Source organism: Protopterus annectens, chromosome 1.part0, assembly GCF_019279795.1.
Source record: "Protopterus annectens isolate FY-2018-M chromosome 1.part0, PAN1.0, whole genome shotgun sequence".
NCBI lineage: Eukaryota > Metazoa > Chordata > Ceratodontiformes > Protopteridae > Protopterus > Protopterus annectens.
In genome coordinates this window covers 596,964,883-596,989,914 of record NC_056725.1, presented here as the reverse complement: position 1 = coordinate 596,989,914, position 25,032 = coordinate 596,964,883, and the positions used below count along the sequence as shown (strand labels likewise).

General features: G+C 38.5%; 1 protein-coding gene across 1 annotated transcript in view; it reads right to left on the bottom strand.

Annotated features, from left to right (window-relative positions):
• MARK1 (microtubule affinity regulating kinase 1) overlaps nucleotides 1–25,032 on the bottom strand; it is a 2,314,196-nt gene that overhangs the window by 560,054 nt on the left and 1,729,110 nt on the right. Inside the window, exon 12 of the mRNA XM_044061667.1 lies at nucleotides 22,754–22,907. Coding sequence (XP_043917602.1) covers nucleotides 22,754–22,907 — 154 coding nt within the window. The remainder of the gene's footprint in view (nucleotides 1–22,753; nucleotides 22,908–25,032) is intronic.

Here is a 25,032-nt window from a genome sequence, read left to right as displayed (position 1 = left end):
AACTGACCTAGGAAATTACAGAACCATAATTTTGACTAATCTTACATGCAAAGCAATGGAAAGCATAATCATGCACCTGATAAATAATGACATAGGAAACCTCCAAATGATGGACCCAACCCAACTTGGCTTTGTCAAGAGCAGGTTATGCCTACTAAATCTGGTGGACTTCTTTGAGAAAGGAACCAGGGCCATGGAGGCAGGTAAAACAGTGCATACTGCATACCTTGACCTGGCCAAGGTATTTGACACAATCCCCCATTCAGATATTATAAGCAAACTCTCAAAACTGAGCATACATCCCTATGTTATTAGATGGACAGCCAAATGGCTTATGGACAGGACACTTGTTAATGTGGGTGTCTCCAGACCCAGCAAGAGGCCAATTATTAGTGGTGTGTCACAAGTCTCAGTGCTGGGACCACTCCTGCTCAGAATATACTTCTCTGAAGTCAAGACTAATGTGGATACCTCTGTCTGAGACAAAGTTTGCCAATGACTGCAAGTTGGGGGGCAATCACTGAATCACCCAACAATGAAGATATCCCTCAGAAGGGTATGACTCAAATGATTGGTGCCAGGGTCATGGCCCAATACTAAATGCAAAAAAAGGCATACTCGTACCCATTGGGAAGTTAAATACCCCTGCAAATTGTAACATTAACAGCACACCCCTGAGTGGACTCAGTGGTGAGAGATCTAGGTACACAAACAGATAGCCTGAACTTTGTCATGTGTCCACAGTGGTGAGGAAGTCCATCTATGTGGCACAGCTTATAAGTAACGGTATGACATCCAGATCCAAGGAAGTCATAGTTCCACTTTACTTGGCCCTCATTAGACCAATACTAGAGTACAAAAGCACCATCTGGCTTGTATTTGGCTAAGCTGAACATATTCAGAGGTTCCTTACAAAGAAAATGCAGGGTGTTAACATGCCCTATGTGGATAGAATAAAAACTCAGTTATTTTACTCTGTCTCCTACAGACTTGTGCCTAACCTACAAGGCACTCACAAATCCAGTCCTGATGGAGCTCTTGCATGTTTGCAAGACTAACAGCACAAGGGTCACCTGATCTAGTGATCTAAACTTGGTCAAGACTCAAAACATGTCGGAGAAGGATGTGTGTCTCAGAGATTATACTTTATTTGGAACAGGCTTCCTATTCCCATTAAGTAGAGCCCTTGATGGGGAATTGTAAATACGCACCTCGGGTAGTGCCTACGTCCTTTATAGTAGGGGCAGTCAGTAAAATATTCAAAGGCATCACCACAAACCTAAGCCATGCTCTTTCCCCTAGGGATAGGGTAAATTTGGGTAATACTGGCTAGGCTTGTAAGGACTCAAGCTGTTAGCCTAGTAATCTCCTATGAACCTATGAATATTCTGCCAAATTCTGGCGATCGGAGCAGCAACATTTATTTTTATTTCCATTTGTAAAGGGGGTTGTCACCCCTTAATCCAACATCTCAAGTCTTAAAAAGAAAACTAGTTGTAGGGGGTAATGGAAAGCAATATTTTCCATCATTACAAGCAAAACTGTCTATTTACACTTATGTCTGTCTCCACATTATCAGTCTGTTAACTTCACTGCACCTAAGCTAAAAAGTAAGGTATTCCAAGACAGGGGAAGTCAGTCCAGTTGTCTACTGCTCACTAGCCATTCACCTGTTAACTAACTGTCCTAAATTAACCACCTGAAATGAGGAAAGAAGTATGGCTACAAAGCAACATTACACACAGTTCACACATCTGCTGAGAGAAAACAAAAATAATAATGGTGAGGGGTTGTCCAAATTAGGGACTATTTTTGAAATATTAGTCTTAATTCATGTAAAAAAGAACATGTTTTGCATCAACATTCATTTACTGAACAATAAGTATAAAACTACAATGTCTGGCTTTACTGACTGACTGTAATCCTCTACAATTTACTAGAAAAACAAAATTTAACAAAGGCCAAGGCTAAAATGAGAGGTAAAATCATGGATGTTCTTCAAAATTCTGGACAGACGAAAGAAATGCTAGGGTGTATTAATGAGCAGAACATTAAGTGGGAGGAGGTGGATTATTTAAGTAGGACTGTAAAAAAGTTAATAACTAAGCCTTTAGGAAGTGGTACTGGAGAATACTGATCCTTGCGTAACACATTACTCACTTTTCTGAATCTGCACTTACGCAAGGTCTGTTTTCTCCATTATCGTCAATAAATACCATTCCCATCAGAACCTGAAAAAATGATAAAAAATAGTGAGTTTTTGTATTCAGTATAGTTATATAAACACAAGTATACAGCCTTTCAGAAAGTCTTCATTGAACAGTGAAACTAATGACATTCTAATTCAAAATGCTCAAATGCCCAGGAAAATGTGAATACAAGGCAACCAAGCAACAATCTTCAAGAACACATTTTTTTATTTTATTTTCTTTTTTTATCAGTCAAGTATAAAACTTAGTTTTGAATGAAATAATGTACTTGAAACTATCAAAAAAGTCTTACAAAAACTACCAGCCTAAAATTTAATGATTCTTACTGTTTTTTACTGGGATGCAACTACACAAAAGTAAAACAGAAACTAGTTAATGTGTACATGACAGTGATTCAGGAATATTTTTTTAAGATAATTGACAATTTCTTCCATTACAATCCGATAAAATCTTTCAGCTCATAACACTAATGAGTTTCCTTACATATGACTTCTCTTTTAATATTTTTGGCCCCAATGGAGCACACCCATCAGCTGCCACTGGCGCCTTTCTTTTATTCTGCCACATAACCAGAAACAGCAAGAAATGAAAGTGCAACACTTTCAACTCTATAAGGCATCCATCAAGAAAAATAATTTTCCTACAGCTAAACCAACCTGGGCCAAATTAGGGCAGAGTGGCCTAAATCAGTGACAAAACACCACTGAGCCACTATAAAATTTGCTCGGATAACTGAATCCTTTGAAAACAGATCAGTTCTAGAGAACAATTTTCATTCTGCATAGTGATAGATGAATAAATTACAATGTAAAAGGGAAACAGTTTCCTGAATTAGCTGCCTGTGTTAAGATAAATATAGTACACAATGTTGTGTCATTTGCAAAGCACATCATTAAAATGTTCACATGGTTACATTTTCTGCAATATTCAGATTTACTCACTTTCACGTTAATAGCTGGGGAACAGACTAATTTATTATAATAATGAATGTTCAAAGAAAACAAAGTCTGATTTAATTGTCATAAGTACTCAATCTTTTGGTTTGAAAACAAAATAATTAGATGAAAACTGCTTTAAATCTAATTTCTTACAGTAATAAGACTGTTGCTAGTTTCTGACAGAACAAAGGTATAAATTTATTCAAGGTGTCAGCTCACCTAATGAAATATTAATCTTACTACAGAAAAGAATGCTGGCTTAAAAAATTTTAACAGTTCCATTTATACAATGACTGGCCAATTACTATTCCAAAATGTGCACGCTGATTGGCCAGCGTGCCCGTTGTAAATCCAACAATATACCAAAGGAAAAGGTCCGGTCGCCCAGACTTTTTTTCCATTGGTATATTGTCCAAGTTTTAATTTTTTTTTTATTTAAAAAAAATAAAAAAAAAATAAAGCTGTAGTCCCAACTCTGCAAATACGAGAAAGACAGCATGAAGAAAATAGAAGGAAAATCAGGTACAGTATTTAAAATTTAAATACAAGTACCTGATTTCCCTTGCACTTTCTTCAAGCTATCTTTCTTGAATGTGCGGAGTTGGGAGTGCAGCTCTCCTACCCCTAAATTGCCACAAACCAATATTAAAAAAAAAAAAAAGAAATTACAGAAAAATGGAGCAACGGAGATCTTCTTTTCCCCATTGTGTACTTTCCCGAGCATAGATGTACTGGGTATGCATGGGAACGCAAGTTCCAAACGCATGTGCAAGTACATCAGCAATGGCAAAGCAGAGCTGTCCAGTGGCGGAAGGACAGCATGGCGCCATTATACAAGGACATTATTTAAGAAAAGTAAGTATTATTTTTCTTAAATAATGTCATTCTATAATAGCAATAAGCCACTTCTGGGTGTGGGTAATGCTGGATTTACCCATGGTTGTCTTTTTGTTTGGTCACTCAGGCTTCGACCTCGTGACCAAACCACACCAACCATGGGTAAATCCTGCATTACCCATACCCAGGCGTGGCTTACTGCTTAAATACACTTATGCCCATACCTCTCAAATGTCCAGATTTTTGCCTCATATTTTTGGTCAGTTGCTCATAAAATTTGTGTTTTTCTGGCAAATCACTGAAGACCAAAGTCATTAAATAATGACAGACATTTTGAGTTTCAGACTTCATGTCCTTCAGAAAATACATACTAACACAACACCTTTTATTCTAGCACCCCCCCCCCAATTATTTTTGGCTTTGTCCAGATTTCTTGTGCTAAGAGGTATACTGACGCCAGCTTCATAAAGAACAAAGGCAGAATTACACAAACTGTAATTTAAGATGCAGAAATGTTGCTTTTCATTCACAATAATCCCGAAACAATAAAGGAAGCAAGCAAAGCACACTGAAAAGTTCCAGAGTCGCACTTGAGTTTCAGATGGCACCTACAGAGCAAAAAACAATCTCAGAACTATCTTTTTGAATGAAAGCTCACTGTTATGACCAAACTAAAGAAAGCAGTCACAAACAGTTTAAAAATATCATGAAAACTGAATGCAATAACACAAGATAAATATTCCAATAATTAGTTCCCTTCCAGGGCCACAAATCAGAGAAAACCTATAAAATTACATCAATTATATGCAGCCAGATGAAAGCCAATTCTAAATCTGCTCGAGACATTATAACATAACTAGACACATGCATTTCCTGCCAAATATTTTGACAGTTAAAATAACACTTCTCCAAATAACTATACCCACAACATTCTGTAATTCTACTAATGACAAAAACATTTTAAACTCTTGCCTAATCCCCAAGTGACACAACATGGATAACTAGTTTCTGGTTGCTTGAGAGTTCCTATTAAAAACAGGTCTGACTAATACTGTACCCTATTACTGTTTGTTTGGTTTGACTTGTTCTTAGGTTGGGGAGAAAGGGAATTTATTCCCATCTTCCTTTTAAAACTCTAAAAATGTAAGGTATGTTTCTGTGGGGGGGGGGGGTGTCAAAGTGCAACACATGAAAATTGTACTCCTATTTCTTTGTTTTTTTTTTTCTGGTTGTTTTGAGAGTTCTGGTTGCTTGAGTTCTAGTTAACTGAGAGTTTACTGTACTAAATTTAAAATGTATTCAGTTAATCACACACAGAAGCTGCGATAAAATTTGACCAGCTTGAGATATTCTTCAGTCCCTGACATCCTGATGTGGCTGTAATTAATATGATATGGAGATGGACCACAGGTTTCCATAAATGGGTTATCTATTATTCCAGCAGGACTATGCACACAAGGGAACAAGCACAGTAGTGATGTCTGTTGTATCACCTCTCTTTCCAAATAACACTGATTACTCCTTGAACACCATAGCCTCAACCATGCAGAATATATACATAAATAACCACAAACATCTAATAACTGGCACATACTGTCAAACAATTCTTGGAAGTAAATAATGATGTAAGAATGGGCAGCTGACAATTGTTACACTTAAACCATGGTTATATAGGATTCTAAACTTCAAGTGGCACCAAAACCTTGTTGCCTATAACCTGATAAATCTGCATGGACTAGCAATTATCTCATCTCTATTATAGTGATTACAAGAAGGGCAAGAAAGACCTTTTGGAATGGATCACAGCATCATATTCAGTCAACGTATACATATCTGGTTTACTATCAGATCTCGTTAATGACGGTGCTTTTTTATTTATTTATTTTTTTTAAGTACAGAATCACACTAACACAACTACATTCAAATCAGTTGCCTAAAAAAAACACAAAGCTCGACACTCTCATTTCCTCTGGTGGCTGATAAGCACCAGCTACGCCTTAAAGATGGGGCTTAACACGGATGCAAGTCTGTACATACTAGTGTCCTTGCTCGACTTTTAAATTATTTCACAGCAGGCTCAGTGCTTCCCTGCTTAACCATGTACAATAAAGCTCCTGGCCAGCTTCCAGATAGTCAAGCAGCAAGACCCAAGTTTAATGATCCTCCGGGGACTGATGAACCAAACGCAGCCCCTCCCACATGGAATCTAGTACCTCGGTCTGCAGTCAAACATGTCAAATGTGTTGCAGTCAGGGTTGCATCTCCATGCAACACAGAAGTGGCCAAAAAGTAGATTTCCTGCCCTGAATTTAAGCTAGCAGGGCTCTGACCATTCCTCATTTATTTCAAAGTCTCTTCTCATTCCTTCTCTACCTCTTCTAGTGTACCAGCCTAATACATAATGTTGTGTCAGCAACTAATGGGCAAACTTTTACCTTTCGCACCTTCCACAATGTGATATGAAGTCAATCAAGAGACACTCATCTATTACTTTCTCACTACACTACACATCACCATTAATTCATTCAATTTGCCTCACATTGCAACTTTCTACATTCTACTGCCTAGCTGGTACTATACCCATGTTATTACCTTATGGCCCATTTTATCTTGTATTGAGCTTTCCAATAATCAAGTTGGTTAACTCCTATGAAGGCCACGACTGAGCCTTTCTAGTTATAAGCTCCCTCATGGGACTAGTCATCCCTCCGCACTACTTTATTCTTGGAGAAGTAGTCATCAGAGGCAGAATGAAATAACTGGGCTCAGAGCAAGTCAGGACAGAAACTGGTGGGTCAAGAGATGACAGTCCACTTCATACTGTTATCTGAAGGCAAAACTCTAGAGCATGGAAATTGTACGAGTGTGAAAAGTGTTACAATGAAATAGAAAAAGGGAAATGCACTGATTTTTTTATGGTGGTGGACATGTGATCACCAATGTAGCTATAAATATAGCTACAGTCCTTTCTCAGCAATGAAAGAAAGCCACAGGCCAGATCTTGCAATCTTATATCACAGTACTACTTTCTGGTTAGACATTCCAAATGCATCATCCAGTGGTTAGAACAGCCCTTAAGGTGAAATGTAGCTGAAGTTAAATATAGGCAAAATTAAACGTGCAGCATTGAACTATTAATTACAAATACACAACTTTATTCCCAGAATACATGGAAAAATATTAGTAGTGTCAGTAGTTTAGCATACTACATATTTTACTTTGAATATCGGAAGATGAGGACACTGGGATTCTATTCCAGCATAAAGAGCAAGGGATTCATAATCCAGTACTGACACTGTACTGCACTGGAACACTAATAAAGGTGGGAGGGGTCATCCCTGAGGTGGCCTGCTTTAGATAGATGTTAAACTGGGAGCCCATCTGTTGAAGTTGTTGATACTGTACATGGATGTTAAAAATTCCAGGACACTTGTCAGGAAAATGCAGCAAGGGTCTTTATTACTATTACAGGACCAGGAACAAGACTCGGCAATTAGGCAATCAGTACATAAAATGCCTAGTGACCTACATCACTAAGCAGACACACGCACAAAAAAATACCAACTCCTCTTTCAAGCATGTAACAGTGATCATCTCTTGAATTAAAGCATGGTCATGCATGATAACTCTAGGGGAAATTTGTGCCCACCCATTCATAATTCTTATATATTACAAATACATTTACACAAGTAAACAAAAACTTAACACATTTTTTCAGTCACCTCACCCTTTTTACCAAAGCCAAAGTTTCAATCAAATCAACACCGCAGGAAAAATCAGTGTCTGCTTCTCAGAGTGCATTCCAGAAAAAAAAAAAAAACATGCACAAAATAACATTTTGTTAATGTCAAATTTTTGATCATCCAACATACAATACCATATAAAACCATATTCAGAAAGATACCAACTAGTTTCTAAAAGATGTCACTTTCTTTCCATACAAAAACCCAAGATCAGAAGTTTGTTCTGAATTATGAACATTATACATTTATTCAGTGCATTTACAGAACATGGCAGCTTTGACAAGTAATTTGTAATAAATGATACTGATAATCCTGTCAAATACTTCTCTCTTAGTCTTTCAACTGCCTTAACTATATAAATATCGGATCTATAAAGTAATATTAAGAAATAATCAACTATACCAAGTACATCTATACTGTTTTGTGCCAATAATATCCAACTTGTAAAGAAACACACTTTCTGGTACTCCAATAACTAATTATCCAAAACGACTATTCTTTATTCTTGCTTACCACAGTCCCAGGATTAATATTTTCTTTTCATTAAGTGGCCTAGTAATGCTTGTTGGAAATGCCCATTACCCAAAACAAATGCAACAAAGTTACTGCATTTAAGATTCCCAAACTACCTTTACATCTTGACTTGTAAACACTTCCTCTTTTTATGAGATTTATATATGAACCCTACAAAAATATTTCTAGTAGATCTTCCTCTCTTTCTGTACAATACATGAAAGCACTACCTATGTAATCTCTAAAACAGAAAATTCTGTCATGGTTAGAGCTTTTAACAGATTTAGTTCTTTCCTCTCAATGTTTACTTTTAATTAAGACACTACTACAACCTGTAACAACCACCTTTTCTTCAAAAATACAGGCAACTGAGGAACCTTGCAAAAAAAACATGCAACTAATGACAAAAAGTTATACTATAGCTCTGCTCAGCTTAACAACAAATCCAAGCCTCAAAAATTTTGGTCAACTCTCAACAACATCCTCTATCCTGGAAAGCCCTCTAATCCCTCCCCATACCCTAACTTTTCCTCTCAGGAAACTACCACCCTCCTGAATAAACACTTTATCTCTTCCATCCAAACTCTACTTCGACACCCACCTCTCCAAGTCCCCCTAACACAACTTTGTTTCCTTTTGAGCCAGTTCCCATTACTTGCATCAAATCTCTACTACTCAAGCTAAAACCCTGCTCTCCTTCCACTGACAATCTATCGCCTACATTCCTCAAACTTGCTGCTGACTTAATTGCCTATCCTGTATCTATACTAATTAATCGATCTATTCTGGAATCAACTGTCCCCACCCTTTGGAAATCTTTCTTCACTATCCCTCTTCATAAAGGTGGAAACTCCACTGACCCATCAAAATACCGACCCATTGCCATTCTATTAGAAAAATGTATTCACTCACAGCTTCTCAATCACCTCCTCACACACCACTTACTTACCCCTACCCAACATGGATTTCGTCCTCACCACAGCACCACCACTGCCCTCCTCTCCTTCACTCATATCATTGCAGAGGCCCTAGACAACAATAAACTAATTTCTTGTCTCTTCCTAGATCTCTCCAAAGCCTTCGATACTGTCTCTCATCCTCTACTACTATCCAAACTCACAAATCTCCACCTACCCCCTCCGCACTTGCCTGGTTTAATAGTTACCCATCTGGCAGGGAACAATCTGTCAAATGGCTCTCATCCTCCTCACCTTTCCTTCCCATCTCCACTGGTGTTCCCCAAGGCTCCATCTTGGAACCCCTTTTTGTTTAACATCTTCACCAATGATCTTTACAACTCATGCAAAGAATCCTCCCTTATTCAGTATGCCAACGACTCCACACTTGTATCCATTCTCAAATAACATTCCTGAACTACACTCCCTGACCCAACAGGCCCTACTATCCACTGAACAATGGCTCTCTCACAACCTATTGATCTTAAATCCCAAAAAGACCAAACTGCTACTTTTCCTCCCCCGTTCTCTCTCATCACAAAACCTCCTTTTTTATTACATCTTCTAACAATACAAATATCCAACCTGACACCCACACAAAACTCCTAGGGGTCATTATCTATGACAAACTCAAGTTCAACCTACACATACTCCAATGTATAAAAAAAATAAACCAGAAACTAGGTCTGCTATATCGGAACAAAAAATTCCTAACCCCTGAATCTAGACTTACCCTGGGCCAGGCACTCTTCCTTACCTCCCATCTTATACGCCGCCCCAGTTCTTACCAACATCCAGGCCTCCACTCTAAACAAACTGCAACAGACTTAACATAAAATAGCCAGATTCATTACTAACTCCCCATACAACTCACACCACTGCATTTCTTTAAACTCTCTTCAATGGCTTGAACTTCCCCAGTTTCTGCTATCTTATCAATTTCATATGCTACACTCTATTCTTTATAAACTCTCCTTCTGTCCATCTCTATCTTCCTTAGTCTCCATCTACATCCCATCCCGGACCCTCCGTACTTCTAACCAACAATTACTTGATATCTACCACCCAAAAAAGTCAGTAGGCAAACTACTCTACAAACATTCCCTTGCCCATGCTTGTAACAAACTTCCCCTTGACTTACGTTCAATCTCCCACACCTCACACTTTAAAAATGAACTAAAAGCTTATTTTCTCAATTCCAGAACCTGCCCTTGCCATGACCCTACCTAGTCTTCCTTCTCTTTATGTACCCTCAAAAGGACCATACTTAGTACCTCATTATACCCCCCTCTCTCCAATGTGTCTACTATGCATTTGCACAATTTTATACAACCAAAAAATGTTAATTGTTGACCTATTGAACCACATCAATGTAAAATTGTTACTTAGCTTCTTTTTAATGCAACTTTAACTTTATGCATGTATCCCAACATATGTGAATCGTTTTGCTGTAACTGCTATTATATCAATATTGTTTAAAATTGTACTTGTTTTAAAATGTATTACTGGAGCGTTTCTCCTCGGGTCTCCACTGAAAATGGGCCACAAGCCCAGATGGACAAACCCGGTTAACAAATGTCAATAAATAAATAATAAATAATTAAAATTCAATCTGCAGAAGTAGTTATTGTATGCAAGCTCTGTTTTCAGTTATTAGTAGGATGTCATCCACATAACGTATAGAGGATTATGTTCGGTTCTCCAATCGTAATGAGTACATGGTGTGTTAGAGACATGGATGCCAATAGTCATGTGAGAGGCGAGTCTTGGCATCCATGTCAAGAACACAGAATACTACATTACAATCACATCCGATCATAATTCTTTGTAGTTCATGGAGATTTATCTGCTCTAGGTTGTACTTGTTACACAAAAGTAAGGAAAAAAACATGATTGTTCCACCTCTGAAAGCTGGAGGAGCAGTGAGGAAGTGGTCGCCATTCTTACATATTCACTATGTAAGGGAAGCAGTTTGCTTCAGAAAACTGGCAGTAACGTATAAGAGAGCAGGCAGACTCAGGAGTTGAAATAAAGCCATTTCATGTTCTGATGCTGCTTTTTACTGGCCAGCACTGTCAATTTTCAGTGTCAGATGCAATCTTTGTAGTGCGTAAGGTGTGCATAATAATTGCTAAGTACCATTTTAAGCATTAAGGTGAGGTCTTGCGTTAGTAATTAAGAACCAGCATGTTATTCAACTGTTATTGGAGTGGAAATCACAGCTCTCCATGCACTACATCATAATTAGCAACACAAGCATTACACTTTCATCTTGTTACTTAAGGGAAAAAATCTGAAGTTTCCTACTGTAGCATTTATTACAAAAACAAATGTTACTCAGCAGCCTTGTTGCACACTTTTCTTGGATCATAAAATGACATTGTAAACCGATTTATGAACAGCTTCTTGCTGTTATGTTAAAAAAATGACTTTTATGAACTGTATTTTACTTCATTTCCATAAGATTTCAAAACATAACATTGTCAGAACAGGACATATGCTAGGTCCAAAAGTCTAGACCACCTTAATCCTCCATAATTTTTCAAACTGATGTTTCTAAAAAGCTATAAACATCCTAGTTTTAAGCAAACAAATATCTGTTGAAGCTTGTTGATACCACTGTAATATAAATGACATAGGCCATTTTTTAATACTAGTAACATTCAATTAGTTGAAAGATGTTCCTTTTGCCTTATAATAAATTATATATTTCTTCTTCTATGATGTACTCTTTGGCCGATAGATACTGTTTTGCATGTCAGAAAAATAATCTACATTCACCCCCTCAATTTCTGACTCATTTCATGCTCATCAATAGGTAATGATAAATTATCATGCACTACTTCCATACTATTTGTAATAACTGGCATATTCATGTTTTCTACATTAGAACCCAGAATATAATATACCAGTAGCAGCTGTATGAGACATTCATAGTATCCTTTAAAGAACAATCAAAGTTTGTTGGCAGTTTGCTGAAACATGTTGTTTCTTCACACTGCTGACATTGCTGCTTATCACAAGCATGAATAAGATGGGCATCGGTCTCACAGTAACAGAATTTCTTTGGCTGTCAGCAGTAGAGTGATGTGCCACTTTAATAACCAACAATTAGCAAATACGAAAGTTGTTTATCATCCACCTTTAAGAACTCCACAATTTCTAAGGTGCCAGTATGCAAATGTCTCTCAGAACCATAACATTCTTAACTACCCCAAAAAAAATTTTAGGCAAACTGAACCAAAGCAATCTTTCATCTTATTCTGTTGTGTAAGATATGCCCTAAACTCTACAGTATTTATTTTATCAAATAATTGCAAAGCTTTATTTAAATATTACATCTAAAACAAATCTAGTGAAATCCTCATGCATGGTGTACTTACAATTACATAGATGACTAAACAGAGAATTCATCAAACCAATAACATTAAATAATAAAAATAAAAAAAAAACAAGCAAACAAATAAGAACCATTCAAAAGTAAGAAACCAAACATATATAATAATAAAGGTTAGTTACATCACTCACAAAGAATGTATACATTTCAAACCTCCACCCCAACCTATAGATCAGTGCTGGAGTTAAATCTTTCCAAAAAAAACAAGACTCAACTCAATGAAGAGCTCATCCCATCATTCAAATTTCAACAGAACTTTCCTGTTACTTGTCTACAAAATCCTATTCCTCTTCACAATATTTTGCAATAACTTTCAAAAAATCACCAACATCGGGGCTACATTTGGTCTTCCATCTTTTGGTGATCATCTTTTTCCTTACTAAACGTATCACCTCCACTACCTCCCTTGTCTGTTATCCGGGATCCATAACTTCTTATAACTCTCAAACTTAAAGCAGTCCAAAAACATACTTTTAATCCTCCCTAATTTGTGGACTACATCTCCAATCAAACATTTTCACAAATTGCACTGGCATATAAAAATATTTACTGAGCTACTTTCAAAAAGTCTAAACTTAATTGTCCAAGTCTTATTTTAATGATTGCATTAGGTGCCACAAAAACACAATCTTGACAAGGTTTCATGTATTTTTGTGCACAAGCCACTAAAAAAAGGTGTCCAAGTAAAGCAAATTATCTGAGGTAATGCCACAGAATTATTTTCCCTAAATAAATTAAAAAGTGGACATCCTGCAAACTGAACCATAAAATTTCAAGCACTATTGTCACAAATAAAACACAACACTTACTGCAACCTTTTTTGTCTGATATGAACAGTTGATCATTTTATACTTAAAGCAAAAACCTAAAATTTTTGATTCTAGATTCTCAGCAACAATGGCTGCTAAAGAGAAGGGCATAGCTGCACAAGTCTTTGCTGCTTCTCAGTCTCACTTTGCAAACATCACAAAAACACTGCAAAAAGACAACTCCTCTAAGGCTCATACATCAGAACCTGGAGAACTGATATCTAAATCTTACATAGGTTCATATTATCTATCTTTGTAGTCCAAGTAAGTAGCAAATATTGTTCCATCATGCTGTCAGGATCACATTCAGTACCATTATCCAAGCCACCTTTAGAAACCTCAGTAATGTAAACTTTATCTCCAAAGATTTTGCAGAGTACATTCAGATGCCACAGCAGCAGTCTCCTCTGTACTGCAGAACAGCAGCAGCAATGGAAATTCTCCTGTCCTGGGTAAATTTCCACCTTTTTGTACGTACCATAGGATTCACAGGTTCATAGGATGATACTAGGCTACTGGCCCTGAGGCCCTTATAAGCCTAGCCAAGAATCTCACCCATGTTCCTCAAAGTCAGCTTCTGTTTCCCCTGCCCAGCAGGGACACAGGTGGGATGCCAGGGGTGTATTTTCTGTTTCCCATCCAGTCGTCCAGGTTCCTCTTAGAAAGGGCTACAGAGGTACTCTGCTTGACATGGAGAGGGAGTCTATTCCATAAATGGGGGAGTCTTTGGGACACAAATCTACCCCGCCAACAAGTTCTATTAATGTCACAGACAAGGTTAAGGCCTTGCATGTGGGTTGCTTGAGTGGAGTTTGTCTTATGGATATGCAGCAACTACATCAAGGCTGGGTCTGAGATGGTCTTGTATGCCAGACACAGGTCACCTCTGAGCAGTCTGTATGAGACTGAGTAGAGGGACAAGACGACTGAGTAGAGTGACAGGGCTTTTAGCCTATCTGTACAGGAAAGGTGTTCGAGACCCCAGATTTCCCTGGTCAGGAATCTCTGTGGTCTCTCCAAATGCTGCATGTGCTTGGCAAGGTACATGCAGAAGGGAGCACTGTACTCAATAATGGGACTGATAAGGGAGGACTACAGGGATGTTATAACCTCCTTGTTCCTAGATGAAATACCCTTATTTAAGAGGTGGGCCATGTAGAAAGCCTTCCGTACAATGGAGGCCACGTGATAGTCAAAAGTGAGTTTGCTATCAACCTTGATGTCCAAGTCCCTCACGGCTGATTGTGTGCTTAAGTACATTGTTAGTAATGTGATAGAGGGAATGCCATTTTCCCCAAAGGGGATAATGATGCATTTCTTGGCATTCAGTTTGAGGCCATGCTTCTGGCACTAGTCTTTAGTTTGGGTAAGCCCCTCTTGTAGGATATTCACATCACTAGGGGAATTTAAGACAGCACCCAGCTTGCAGTCAACTGCAAACTTGGTCAGCCACAGACCACTGATTTTGGCTTGCACCTCATAAAAGTATATCCCAAACAGTAGAGGCCTCAAGACTGATCCTTGGGGTACACTGCTCATTACGGGTCTACTACTAGAGGTGGCTTCCCCTACTTTGACTGAGTGGGTTCCATCAGTGAGCCAGTTAGCTACCCATATGGTAACATACAGGTTGATGCCTAGCTGGGAGAGTTTATCTATTATGCCCAAGTGAGGAATAGTGCCAAAGGCTTTGGCTAGGTCAAGGTAGGCAGTGTGCAGAGTCTTCCCCTTGTTCATGGTTTTGGTGACTGTTTCAAAGAAGTCAACCAAGTTTAACAGGCACGCTCTCCCTTTATCAAAACCAAACTGTGTGGGGTCAAGCATTTGGAGGTTGCTAATGTCCTTGTTTATAAGGTCCATGATAATGCGTTCCATGGCCTTGCAGATCAGGCTAGTTAGGCTGATGGGCCTATAATTGCCTGGGTCAGTGGACGCTCCACCTTTGTGTAGAGGGATGACAATGGCTGTCCTACATTCAGCTGGGACAATGCTGTTAAAATAGGGTGTCTAATGGAGCTGACAGCTCATGCCTAACTTCATGTAGGATACAACCAGGGATGTTATTGGGTCCCATGGAGACTGTATTTTTTGCTTTTGAGAGGGCATTAAGAACTTGCTCCCTGGTGATGAGGGGAGGGGGGCAGGTGGTGGGGATGTCCTGGTTCACTGATGGGGGGGACAGGGAGGTGAAATTTTCACTGAACCTGTCTGCCAGCAGGTTGGCTATATCTATGGTGTTATTGACCACCAGTTCAGAGCAGATTTGGTTGTTACCTTTGAGACTGCAGACATATGTGAAGAAGGTTTTGTGATGGTCCTTGGTGGATGTGGCCAATTTGGACTCAAAGTTAGCCTTAGAGGATTTCACCACTGACTATTTGCTTGTTCAGACAAAGGAGAGATTGCTTCCACCTTGGCACCTGCTCCTCCTTGGTCCTGAACAACAATTTTTTTTTCCTTTTATTATAGAGCTTGATTATTGCTGCTGTCCACCAAACAGGTTTACACTTCTTTGAGGAAGATGATGTGGTCCTGTCAGGTATTGCCAAGTCCATACAGCTATGGAGGTGCACATATAGTTTTTTGGTGTAGGCTTGGACATTAGTGCTAGTTCGAACTGAAGGGACAGTGGTTGTGAAGCTGCTTATACCTGCTCTGAGGAGATTGTAGTCAGCTTTGAAAATTTTTTTTTCATTTGACCCCAAGGGTGGGTTCAGGGAAGATGGTGATTTCAAAAGTGATCACTTTATGGTCGGATCTTACCAAGGAGGATGACACTGTAGGGGTGCTACAATGGCTACTCATGTTGGTTAGGACCAGGTCCAAAATATTTTCACCTCTCGTAAGGGTGTTGACCAGCTGATCCAATGCTTTGGCATTGACAAAGTCGAGGAATCTCTGAGTGTTCATGTATGGGCTAGAATAGGTCTTGCACTCTAAGGTTTTGTAGGTAAAGTCAACCAGGATCAAGGTTGAGGGTTGAATCTTGATGGATTCAACTAAGTCCCGATAGGTGAAGGGGGCTTCCTGAATCATGGATGGGGGTCTGTAGCAAGCTATGATTTGAATAGGTGTTTTGTCAACAGTTAACTGTACTTGGAGTGTATCCTGTGCATCATACTGTTTGACCAGCCTGGAGGTGTGTATGTCTTTGATAAATATTGCAACTCCAACTCCTTTGGCTTTGTAGCCCTCCGTTTGGGGTCTAAAAGTATGGCAGGGTGAGTAACCTGGTAAGGCTGGGGTGCTCTCCACATCTTTGAACCAGGTTCAGTGACTGCACAAATGTCAACATCCTCTAGGGCAAGGAATGCTTGCAATAAGTGCAGTTTCATGCCAAGACTGCTAGTGTTTAGCAGCATGACCTTTAAATTTCATTTAGAAGAATTTTTCATGTTGGTAATTTTATGCTCATGACTTTGTCTAAAAAAGGCACTAAGGGGGTGGCAAGAGTCTTTGCGAGAAGCCTGAAGCCCAGGGGAGACAGATGAAGTTCATCTCTGGCAAAGCATCGTAATCTGCCAATCATGTCCTCCCAGGCTGTCAGGTACTGGATCCCCTTGGAATGACACCAGACACTAAGCCAATTGTTAAAGTCAATCATTTTCTGTTTGTAATGTGGCATTCTGGGTTATGGTAGGATGCTGCTTAAGGCTAGGGATATACCTGCCTGGGACACATTCAGCGAGCTCAATCATGTCTCTCTTCATATAGTCCAGAGAGGTAAGTCTCAAGTCATTCACACCAACATGGACTATGACAGAGTCATAACAGTACCTGTTAAGAGACATGAGTGCACCTGTGATATGATGGATTCTAGCACTTGACAAGCAACTTACCGTGACTTTCGCCTTGTGTAGCCTGGTGAGGGGCACATCTGTGTGTCTCACAATAGAGTCTCCTATGACTAGTATATGTTGGGTTCGCGGCTAGGCCTTAAAGGCTGCGAGACACAGAAGTGCGTACTGTGTGTGATTCTTTATGCTGTGGGTTGTGAGGTGTGTTTGTGTTTTTGCTTCAGAGGTCTCTTGCTTAGGTATGTTTTTGTTGAGAACCCCCGCATATGTAGGAGTGCATTGTACAGATGTGGGTGGTGTTACAGGTGTGGTGTTCATAGTGTTTGTGCAGACAACCTTCTCAGTGCCAGATGTACTGGCTTGTGACTGAGACAGCAAGAATCCTAGGTTCTTAATGCAATTGCCTCTCTCACATATTGTGTTCCTAGGTGGTAGTAGAAGAAGGTTGTCTGTGTACATAAGGCAGTTGCTACACTGTCTCAGGATGCTCATATCAACCAAACTACCAGTTGAAACCATAGGAAATTGTCCATCCATGGTTATCAGAATTTGCGAAAGACAGGTCAGGGATAGTAGAGTGGGTACTATCTGAGGAGAGTACCTATGTGTGTGAGTAGGGCTGGATAAAATAAATTCAGTAGCTGCAGGCGAGGGCCTCACACAGAAGTGCTGGTACCGGAAAAAATGCCACTAAGATACCTCGCAGAGGGTTAAAAACAAGGCGGTGGAGGAGGACGATAGGCAAACAAGCACAACACCATGCAAATGCTGGGTTTAAATACCACAAAACTAAGTAAAATATAACACTGGAACTGACCAATCAGCATTTGTCCCTGAGCTCTTAGCTCAACACCCTATGCCAGACCAGTTCCAACCAGTTCACTTGCTCCCAAATAAGTGCAGGCAGGCTCTGGCCAACACGAGATGGCGTAGCAGGAAACACAGGAATCACACAAACAGATCTGGATTCAGCAAAACCTGTAACCAGAGTATGCTAAACATATTTAAACTCTGTTTAGGCTGATTTAACACAGGAGAACAGATGCACATTTAAATATAATAGTAGGAATAAGAGCAAACGGATTTAAACAAATTAACCAATTAACCAATAAAAAAACTCAAGACTGAGCCTTGTTTCAGCAGTCTTCAATCAGACAAGTTTTAACTGCAAACTCCTGCCACTAGGGTGCAGGGGAACCCTCTCTAAAAAAAAAAGATGTCATGGACGAGTGCTCAAGTTATACAAGCAGAGCTAGATTTAGCAGGTCTGAATCTAGTCTATGTTACATCAAACAAGGTGCACCAATTTCAGAAAGAAACAGTTCAGATAAGCAGGCACAATAAACCTTCAACCAGCAATTAACAGCTCAGAAGGGCAGAATCTACCCTCTCCTCCCATAAGAGTGCAGTCCACAAACCTTCATAATGTAAAATAACTAGCCTGAAGCCCAAGTGCTTAAACCAGAACTAAGGCACCTTTAGAATAAAAGACACTAAGCCCTAAGACACCAGCAATTCCCAACTTAGAAGGATGCAAGCTACCTCTCCTGCCACAAGGGTGCAGTCCACAAACCTTCTAAATGTAAAATAACTGGCCTGAAGCCCAAGTATTTAAACCAAAAGGCTTAGAATAACAGTTTCAATTTAATCAGGATACCAACAAGCAGTAATAAATGCAGCAGAATAAATGCAATTGAGTACTTTTAAGAACAAGCAGCAAAATCTAAATAAAGTAGGACAAAACACAAATACAGTAAAACAGATGAATAAAGTGCACTTTTTTTTAGGTTAAGTGGGAAGGGATGAAACACAATAATTCAAGGTTGAGAAACTAAGGAGGTGGGCCTTCCCAAATGATCTCTCTCTACTCAGTAGAATAAGCTGATGAGATGGGACTGGGAGGAGTGTCCAAAATGATATTTATTGTAGGGGTGGGCAACTCAAAAGCCATCAAATTTAAGGACACAACAAGGACTGGGTGAGTGGGAGGGGGAACTCTTAAAACTCCAACAGAACAGAAATCTTAAAACAAAACAAATGTAATACTAGAATAAAAAACAAAATAGAAGTGATCAAACCTTAAATAGTGTTTCAAATCAAAATTAAATGCAGAGATGAGTGATGTTCTAAGCAATGCAGACCACATAAACACTTCCACTAACTACAGATATTTCTAAATAAAAGAGCAATGCTGTTTCTCATCTCCCCCCACTAATTAACTGCTACTATTCACAGTTACAAAGGAATTCTTTGGTAACTTCTTTAACTGACCCTAGCCAAAAACTCTTAAAACTCCAACAGAACAGAAAACTTAAAACAAAAACAAATGTAATACTAGAACAAGATACAAAATAGAAGTGATCAAACTTAAATAAAGAGCTTCAAATCAAAATTAAATGCAGAGATCCATGCCATGCCATCTTGGATTTCTCCTGAAAACAGGCCACAAGTCTAATGTGAGCAATCTGGTCAACAAACACTATGTACAGTTTACAGATTTGTGCTACATTACTAAAGTCACTTTCACTGAAATTTCTATTACAGTATACATAACACTGAAAGATGCACAAAAAAAAAATGTCTGTGGGGCAAGGATCCATTTACACACCCTGTTTTTTCTTTTTTTTTTTTTTTTTTGGGGGGGGGGGGCTTCATTCTCCAAATACTCTTTGTTAAATATACTACCAGGGTCATTCATCCAAGGGGAAACGGGCAGACACTCGGTAATAAAAAAAAAAAATCCCCACACCAGATTTATAAAACTTTGCTGCAACAAAAAAACAATAATTATGCAGTAAACAACAACATGAAACACATGAATATAAATACAAGTTCAAAAAAAGATTAAAAAAAATCAAAACAAATGGCATACATGGTTTATCTTATGGAGATTTCTATAAAACTAGACTTTCATTATTCATTCAAAGATAGTGGCTTTAATTAAATCAGTTTCAGTGCAAAGAAAAAATCCCAATGTAATCACAAGTCATCTTTCTTTAATATTTACACAAATAAATGCATACTCAGGTCTCTGGATTTTAATGCATTAACCATTAAATGGTCAGTCTAGGTAAAGGTAATATCCTTGCTCAGACTAGTTTATACAACCATGTTAATGCCCCCCCCCCTCCCAAAATCTACGGTCTTTGTGTTTTCACAATCCCCTTCTAATAGAGGAGTTATGCTGACACAGTAATATGATACTGGTAAAGGGGTAAGCAGTAACAAGTAAACTCAGAAAGACAAGGACTCCGTTTCCATGCAAAATTTCTTCAAATAAAGGCAGAGGTGACAGAAACGCATAGAGCTTGAGGAATGTACAAATAACTCTTAAATGTTTCTCAAAGTCCCACTGAAGACCACTGGTTTGAAAAATAATACAATAGAAACAAATTTTGTTGTTACATGCAGCAAATGGTATGCTGGATCACACATGAAAATGGACACCTTCTGGTTAAGTCAGACCAATAGTCACATCACTATTCTTCATTGTTCTGATAGCTGCTCCTTTTGTTGAACACTTCAGAAAGCACTAATAATTTAAAAACTATTGTGACTATTACTGCTTTAACATATCCAATGTTATAGCAAGCCTCTCCAACAACCTTAAAGGACAGCGACAGGCTGAAACTGAAACAATCATATATTTTTGACCTTACCCTGGTGTCCTAAAGAATGCAAACTATGGTGGAGTACAAAACATTTACTCATTCTCTGCATACTCGTTTAAACCAATTAAGGACTGCAGGGAAGCTGTAGTCTATCCCAGTTCTCAGCTTACACAAGGCAAAAAAAAAATCTTGGATGAGGTTGCTATCCAAATGCAAACTTGCTCACACATACTATATACATTTATTGGCAAATTGGATAATTAACAACTAATTGTGCAACTCTGAAATGTAGGGAAAAAACTGAAGCACCTTATGAAAACCAATATTTAGAAAGGGAGGACACAGACTCGCACATAAGGCACCTAGACTGAGACATCTAAGCTCTGTATGGTAACAATGCAAGGTACTTCTAACCCTTCCCATCTTTCTAGCTTACTAGGGCTATGGATCTGACACACCTGCACAATAAACAGTACTGGTAATTCTTATTTGGTCTGTTGAGTTAACAGATATAGACAAACTGACACGTTTTTGTTTTCAGCATAATTCTCTATCTAGAATGCACTCGCTCTCCATACTTAAGATATCACAATATCCTAATCCTATTCGGCAGGATCATCCTTCTATTTTCTCAGTGAGATGGTACTCAGAATAACAACTTCTTGGTCACAGAGTCACTATTTTACAGTGATTCACAATGATGTTTGTTCTTGGCCTTATTTTATGGAAACTGTTAAGAACTCTTTCTTTCAGTTGCAGAAATTACCTAGGAAGAAAAACTTAGCTAACTTCAGGTCTCCTTGCAGATAGTGCCCCACCACCTTCTCTCCCTCATTCCATTCCAATCTCAGATGCTCACTAACATTAAACAACCAAACTGTCTCATATTTACAGTAAACCTGCAGCTTCACTCAACAGATTCATGTCTCCAGTGAGATGGAAAGATGGGAGAGTTATAAGCACTTTGTTAGGCAAGCTTTTCCTGGACCAAATAATATTAAATGCAATGACCCAAGTGATGCAACACCCAGGCAAGCTCCTAAACAAAGTACTGTTTGAATTCATAAAAAATAAAATATTAAAGTATACATTGAAAAAGCTGAACAGCAAAGAAATGTCAAACAAGTGGAGAAAAACTAAAAAAAAATGCTTTACTTCTATATGGCAATGTAAAAATCATGCTGCATGGAGGACAATAAATTACGGAATGAGGAAATATGTTAAGGGTGTGGTTGTCCTTTAAGGTCCTTCACATTAAGTTAAAAGATGCAGAGCTACATCACACTGTATGTTCAACATTAACACCTTAAGTTCTAACCTGAAGCACCGGGTTCAAATACCACAAAAAAATTGCATCATTCAATTTGAATAGTACCTTACTACTTTTATCTACTAACTTTAAAGTAAAAAAAAAAGTTCTCCCACATTGTTATAAAAGGGTTATGTAAGAGATAAAAACAGAATTGCATGTGCACTAGAAAATGTAGAATTGAGAAATGCATATACTATGACCATTCACATTCTTAATGCACCCAAAGAAGTCTCATCTTTATAATATTTTAAATGTATTTTATTACTTAAAACAAAGCTTTAAACTTTCTGATACTTGCACAAAAATAAAATAATTACTAAATGCTGCTAAAGAAATAAAGAAAAACAAAAACTACACTCACTAGACAGTGCACACTCACAGAACTCTTAGGAGTTATTTCAGATGAAAAGGCACTTGTAACTGTATGAAACAAGAAGCAGCACTACAAGAAACTCAATCAGCTTACATGCATGAATGTTTAGCTGCTCAGGGGTCTAAGAACCAAGCAGAAGACAGCAAAGCAAAGCAGAGATGCAAATACACAAATGGGATCAGCAAGGTTCACAGAACACTGCACACCCAGAACTGAAATTGGGCATGTTACTTTACTTGTTGGAATGTCATCCCCACCATGATCACTAAATCGGCGCTGCTTCTGATTGGCTGATATACTGCGCTGGACCTTCGAATGAGCAGGAGATTGGACAGAACTGTTGTTGAACTCGCTGTTCGGTCGAGACCTCTGACACAAGTTGGTAATGGAGAGAGACTCACTTCCTTCAAACTAGAGGTACAAAAATATGGGTTTACATTTTGTCTTGCAAAACGTAACCACTTTATTACAGCAGACATACATTTTTTTTAAAGATCTATGCAAGACTACACAGACAGAAAAACTGAGGATTTAAAAACTGATGACTTACATAAAAGCTATCATTAAATATACAAATGGACTTTACTGACAGTAGCATACTTTGGTCATGGACTAAGCAAAAGCAATTTGTGCGTGGCAAACAAATGAGAACTACAGATTTTTAAGGTACAAATTTAAATAATGTGAATGAGTGAAGATAAAGATAGTAGGCAGGATACGTCTTACAGATGGTTCATTCACACTACTGAACATCCCAGAATGTACTGGTTTTTATCATTCTTAGCAAACTGTTAAAGGTAAATGGATGCTTTCTGCGCTATGACATATTTAAGGATGCCACAAAATATTCTTTGGATTGTGACTATGACTGATAGCATTCAGTCTGATAAGATGGAATGTTCAGAAATGGTAGGTAAAGAAATCTCAATACATATTTAAAAACAGAGTTCTACTTTCTTTCCTGTCAGTTGAAGGGAAAAAAAGGCTTATCAGAGTGCAGTTATCTTGTCCACACTCTCCAGAAAACCTATCAGTGGAAAGTATAGTTGTGCAATTAAACTTATCATAATAGTACATATTCAGATAGATCACTATTACATTAGCCTAAGCTATATAGGATGTGTATTCTAAGGATCAGATATACAAGCCAGTATTAAAATATTTTAGGCACCTCCCATGAGCTCGTAGATTCAAGGAAGCAGGAGTGCATGCATGCCAGTAAAAAACATATGGGCCCCCAAATTCAGAGTTTTCTTGACTCAAGTTCTAAAATCCTTTATTCTGTCAATATAGTAGCAGAGCTGTCTGTGCACATTCAGATTGTGCAGGATTCTCTACCCCTTATTTTTTGTTTTGGAAAAAGAACATGGGGAAATGAACAGATTCATTTAAGGTGAATTCTGATACTACCTTTGGCATGAAGGAGGGGTTCTGCTCTTAAGGATGCCCTATTTGTATGAAAGGTGAGGTAAAGTTGAACTACAATAACAGCTTGCAACTTAAGACAATGTCCTAGCTAAAGTCAGGCCAGTGAGTAACTCTGTTTCCATGTCAAGAACTTTAAATCAACATGACGAGTTGGTGTAAAAGGAAAAAGTGCAAGTTGTTTTAGTAAAAAATTAAGACCCTAAGGGAGAGTAACCTGATTCCTAGGTGGATGTGAAATAACCCTTTCAAAAACAGTTTTACCTGAGATAAGGATGAAAGTGAGGAATCTAAGGCCAGGCAGACAGAAATGTCCGAAACACAAATCTTAATGGAGTAAGAAAGGTCAGACTTAAGTAATTCACACAGATTTTGAAGAACCAAATGCACACCAAATATTTAAATGGTCTTTGTTCCCATTACACCACCAACCAGGAAATCTCTTTCACTTAGCCAATATGATTTTCTACTAGCAGGTTTCTAAGCCTTCTTTAACACCTGTTACATGTATTCAGGAAAAAAGGTGCTCAAGGGCAAAAAAAAAAAAAAAAAAATGATCCAAGCCATGAGATGTATAATTTCAGGTTGCGTGAATTAGAGATCCCTTGTTATGTGTGATTAAGTCCATCCTGTGGGGAAGTTTGTGGCAAATACCCCTGGCCAAACTGAAGAGATGGGAGTACCACTGATGTCTCAGCTAGAAGGAAGTCTCCACAATTCCTTTGGAAAATTCTTTGAAAGAACTCTGTTTAGCAGGGGAAAAGGGAAAAAGGCATATAGGAACAATCTTGTCCATGTGAATAAAAAGGTGTCTTCTAGGCCTTTCTGCAAGGTGTCCTGAACAGAATTTGTTTAACTGTCTGCTGAAAATGGATGTAAACATTGTGGGGGTCTGTCTTGGACCTGTTCAAAGTGTCTACCCCAGTATTCTGCTCTGACGGAATATAAGTAGATTGTACAGACAGATTGTGCTGAATTGCCAGAGCCCAGGCTATTGCAACTAATTTGCATATGCGGTGCAATGTGGTTTCCCGTTTGCTTGTTTATGTACCACATGACAATGTCTGTGATTACCGAGAGAGAGATCCTAGAGTCTTCATATAATTCAGTT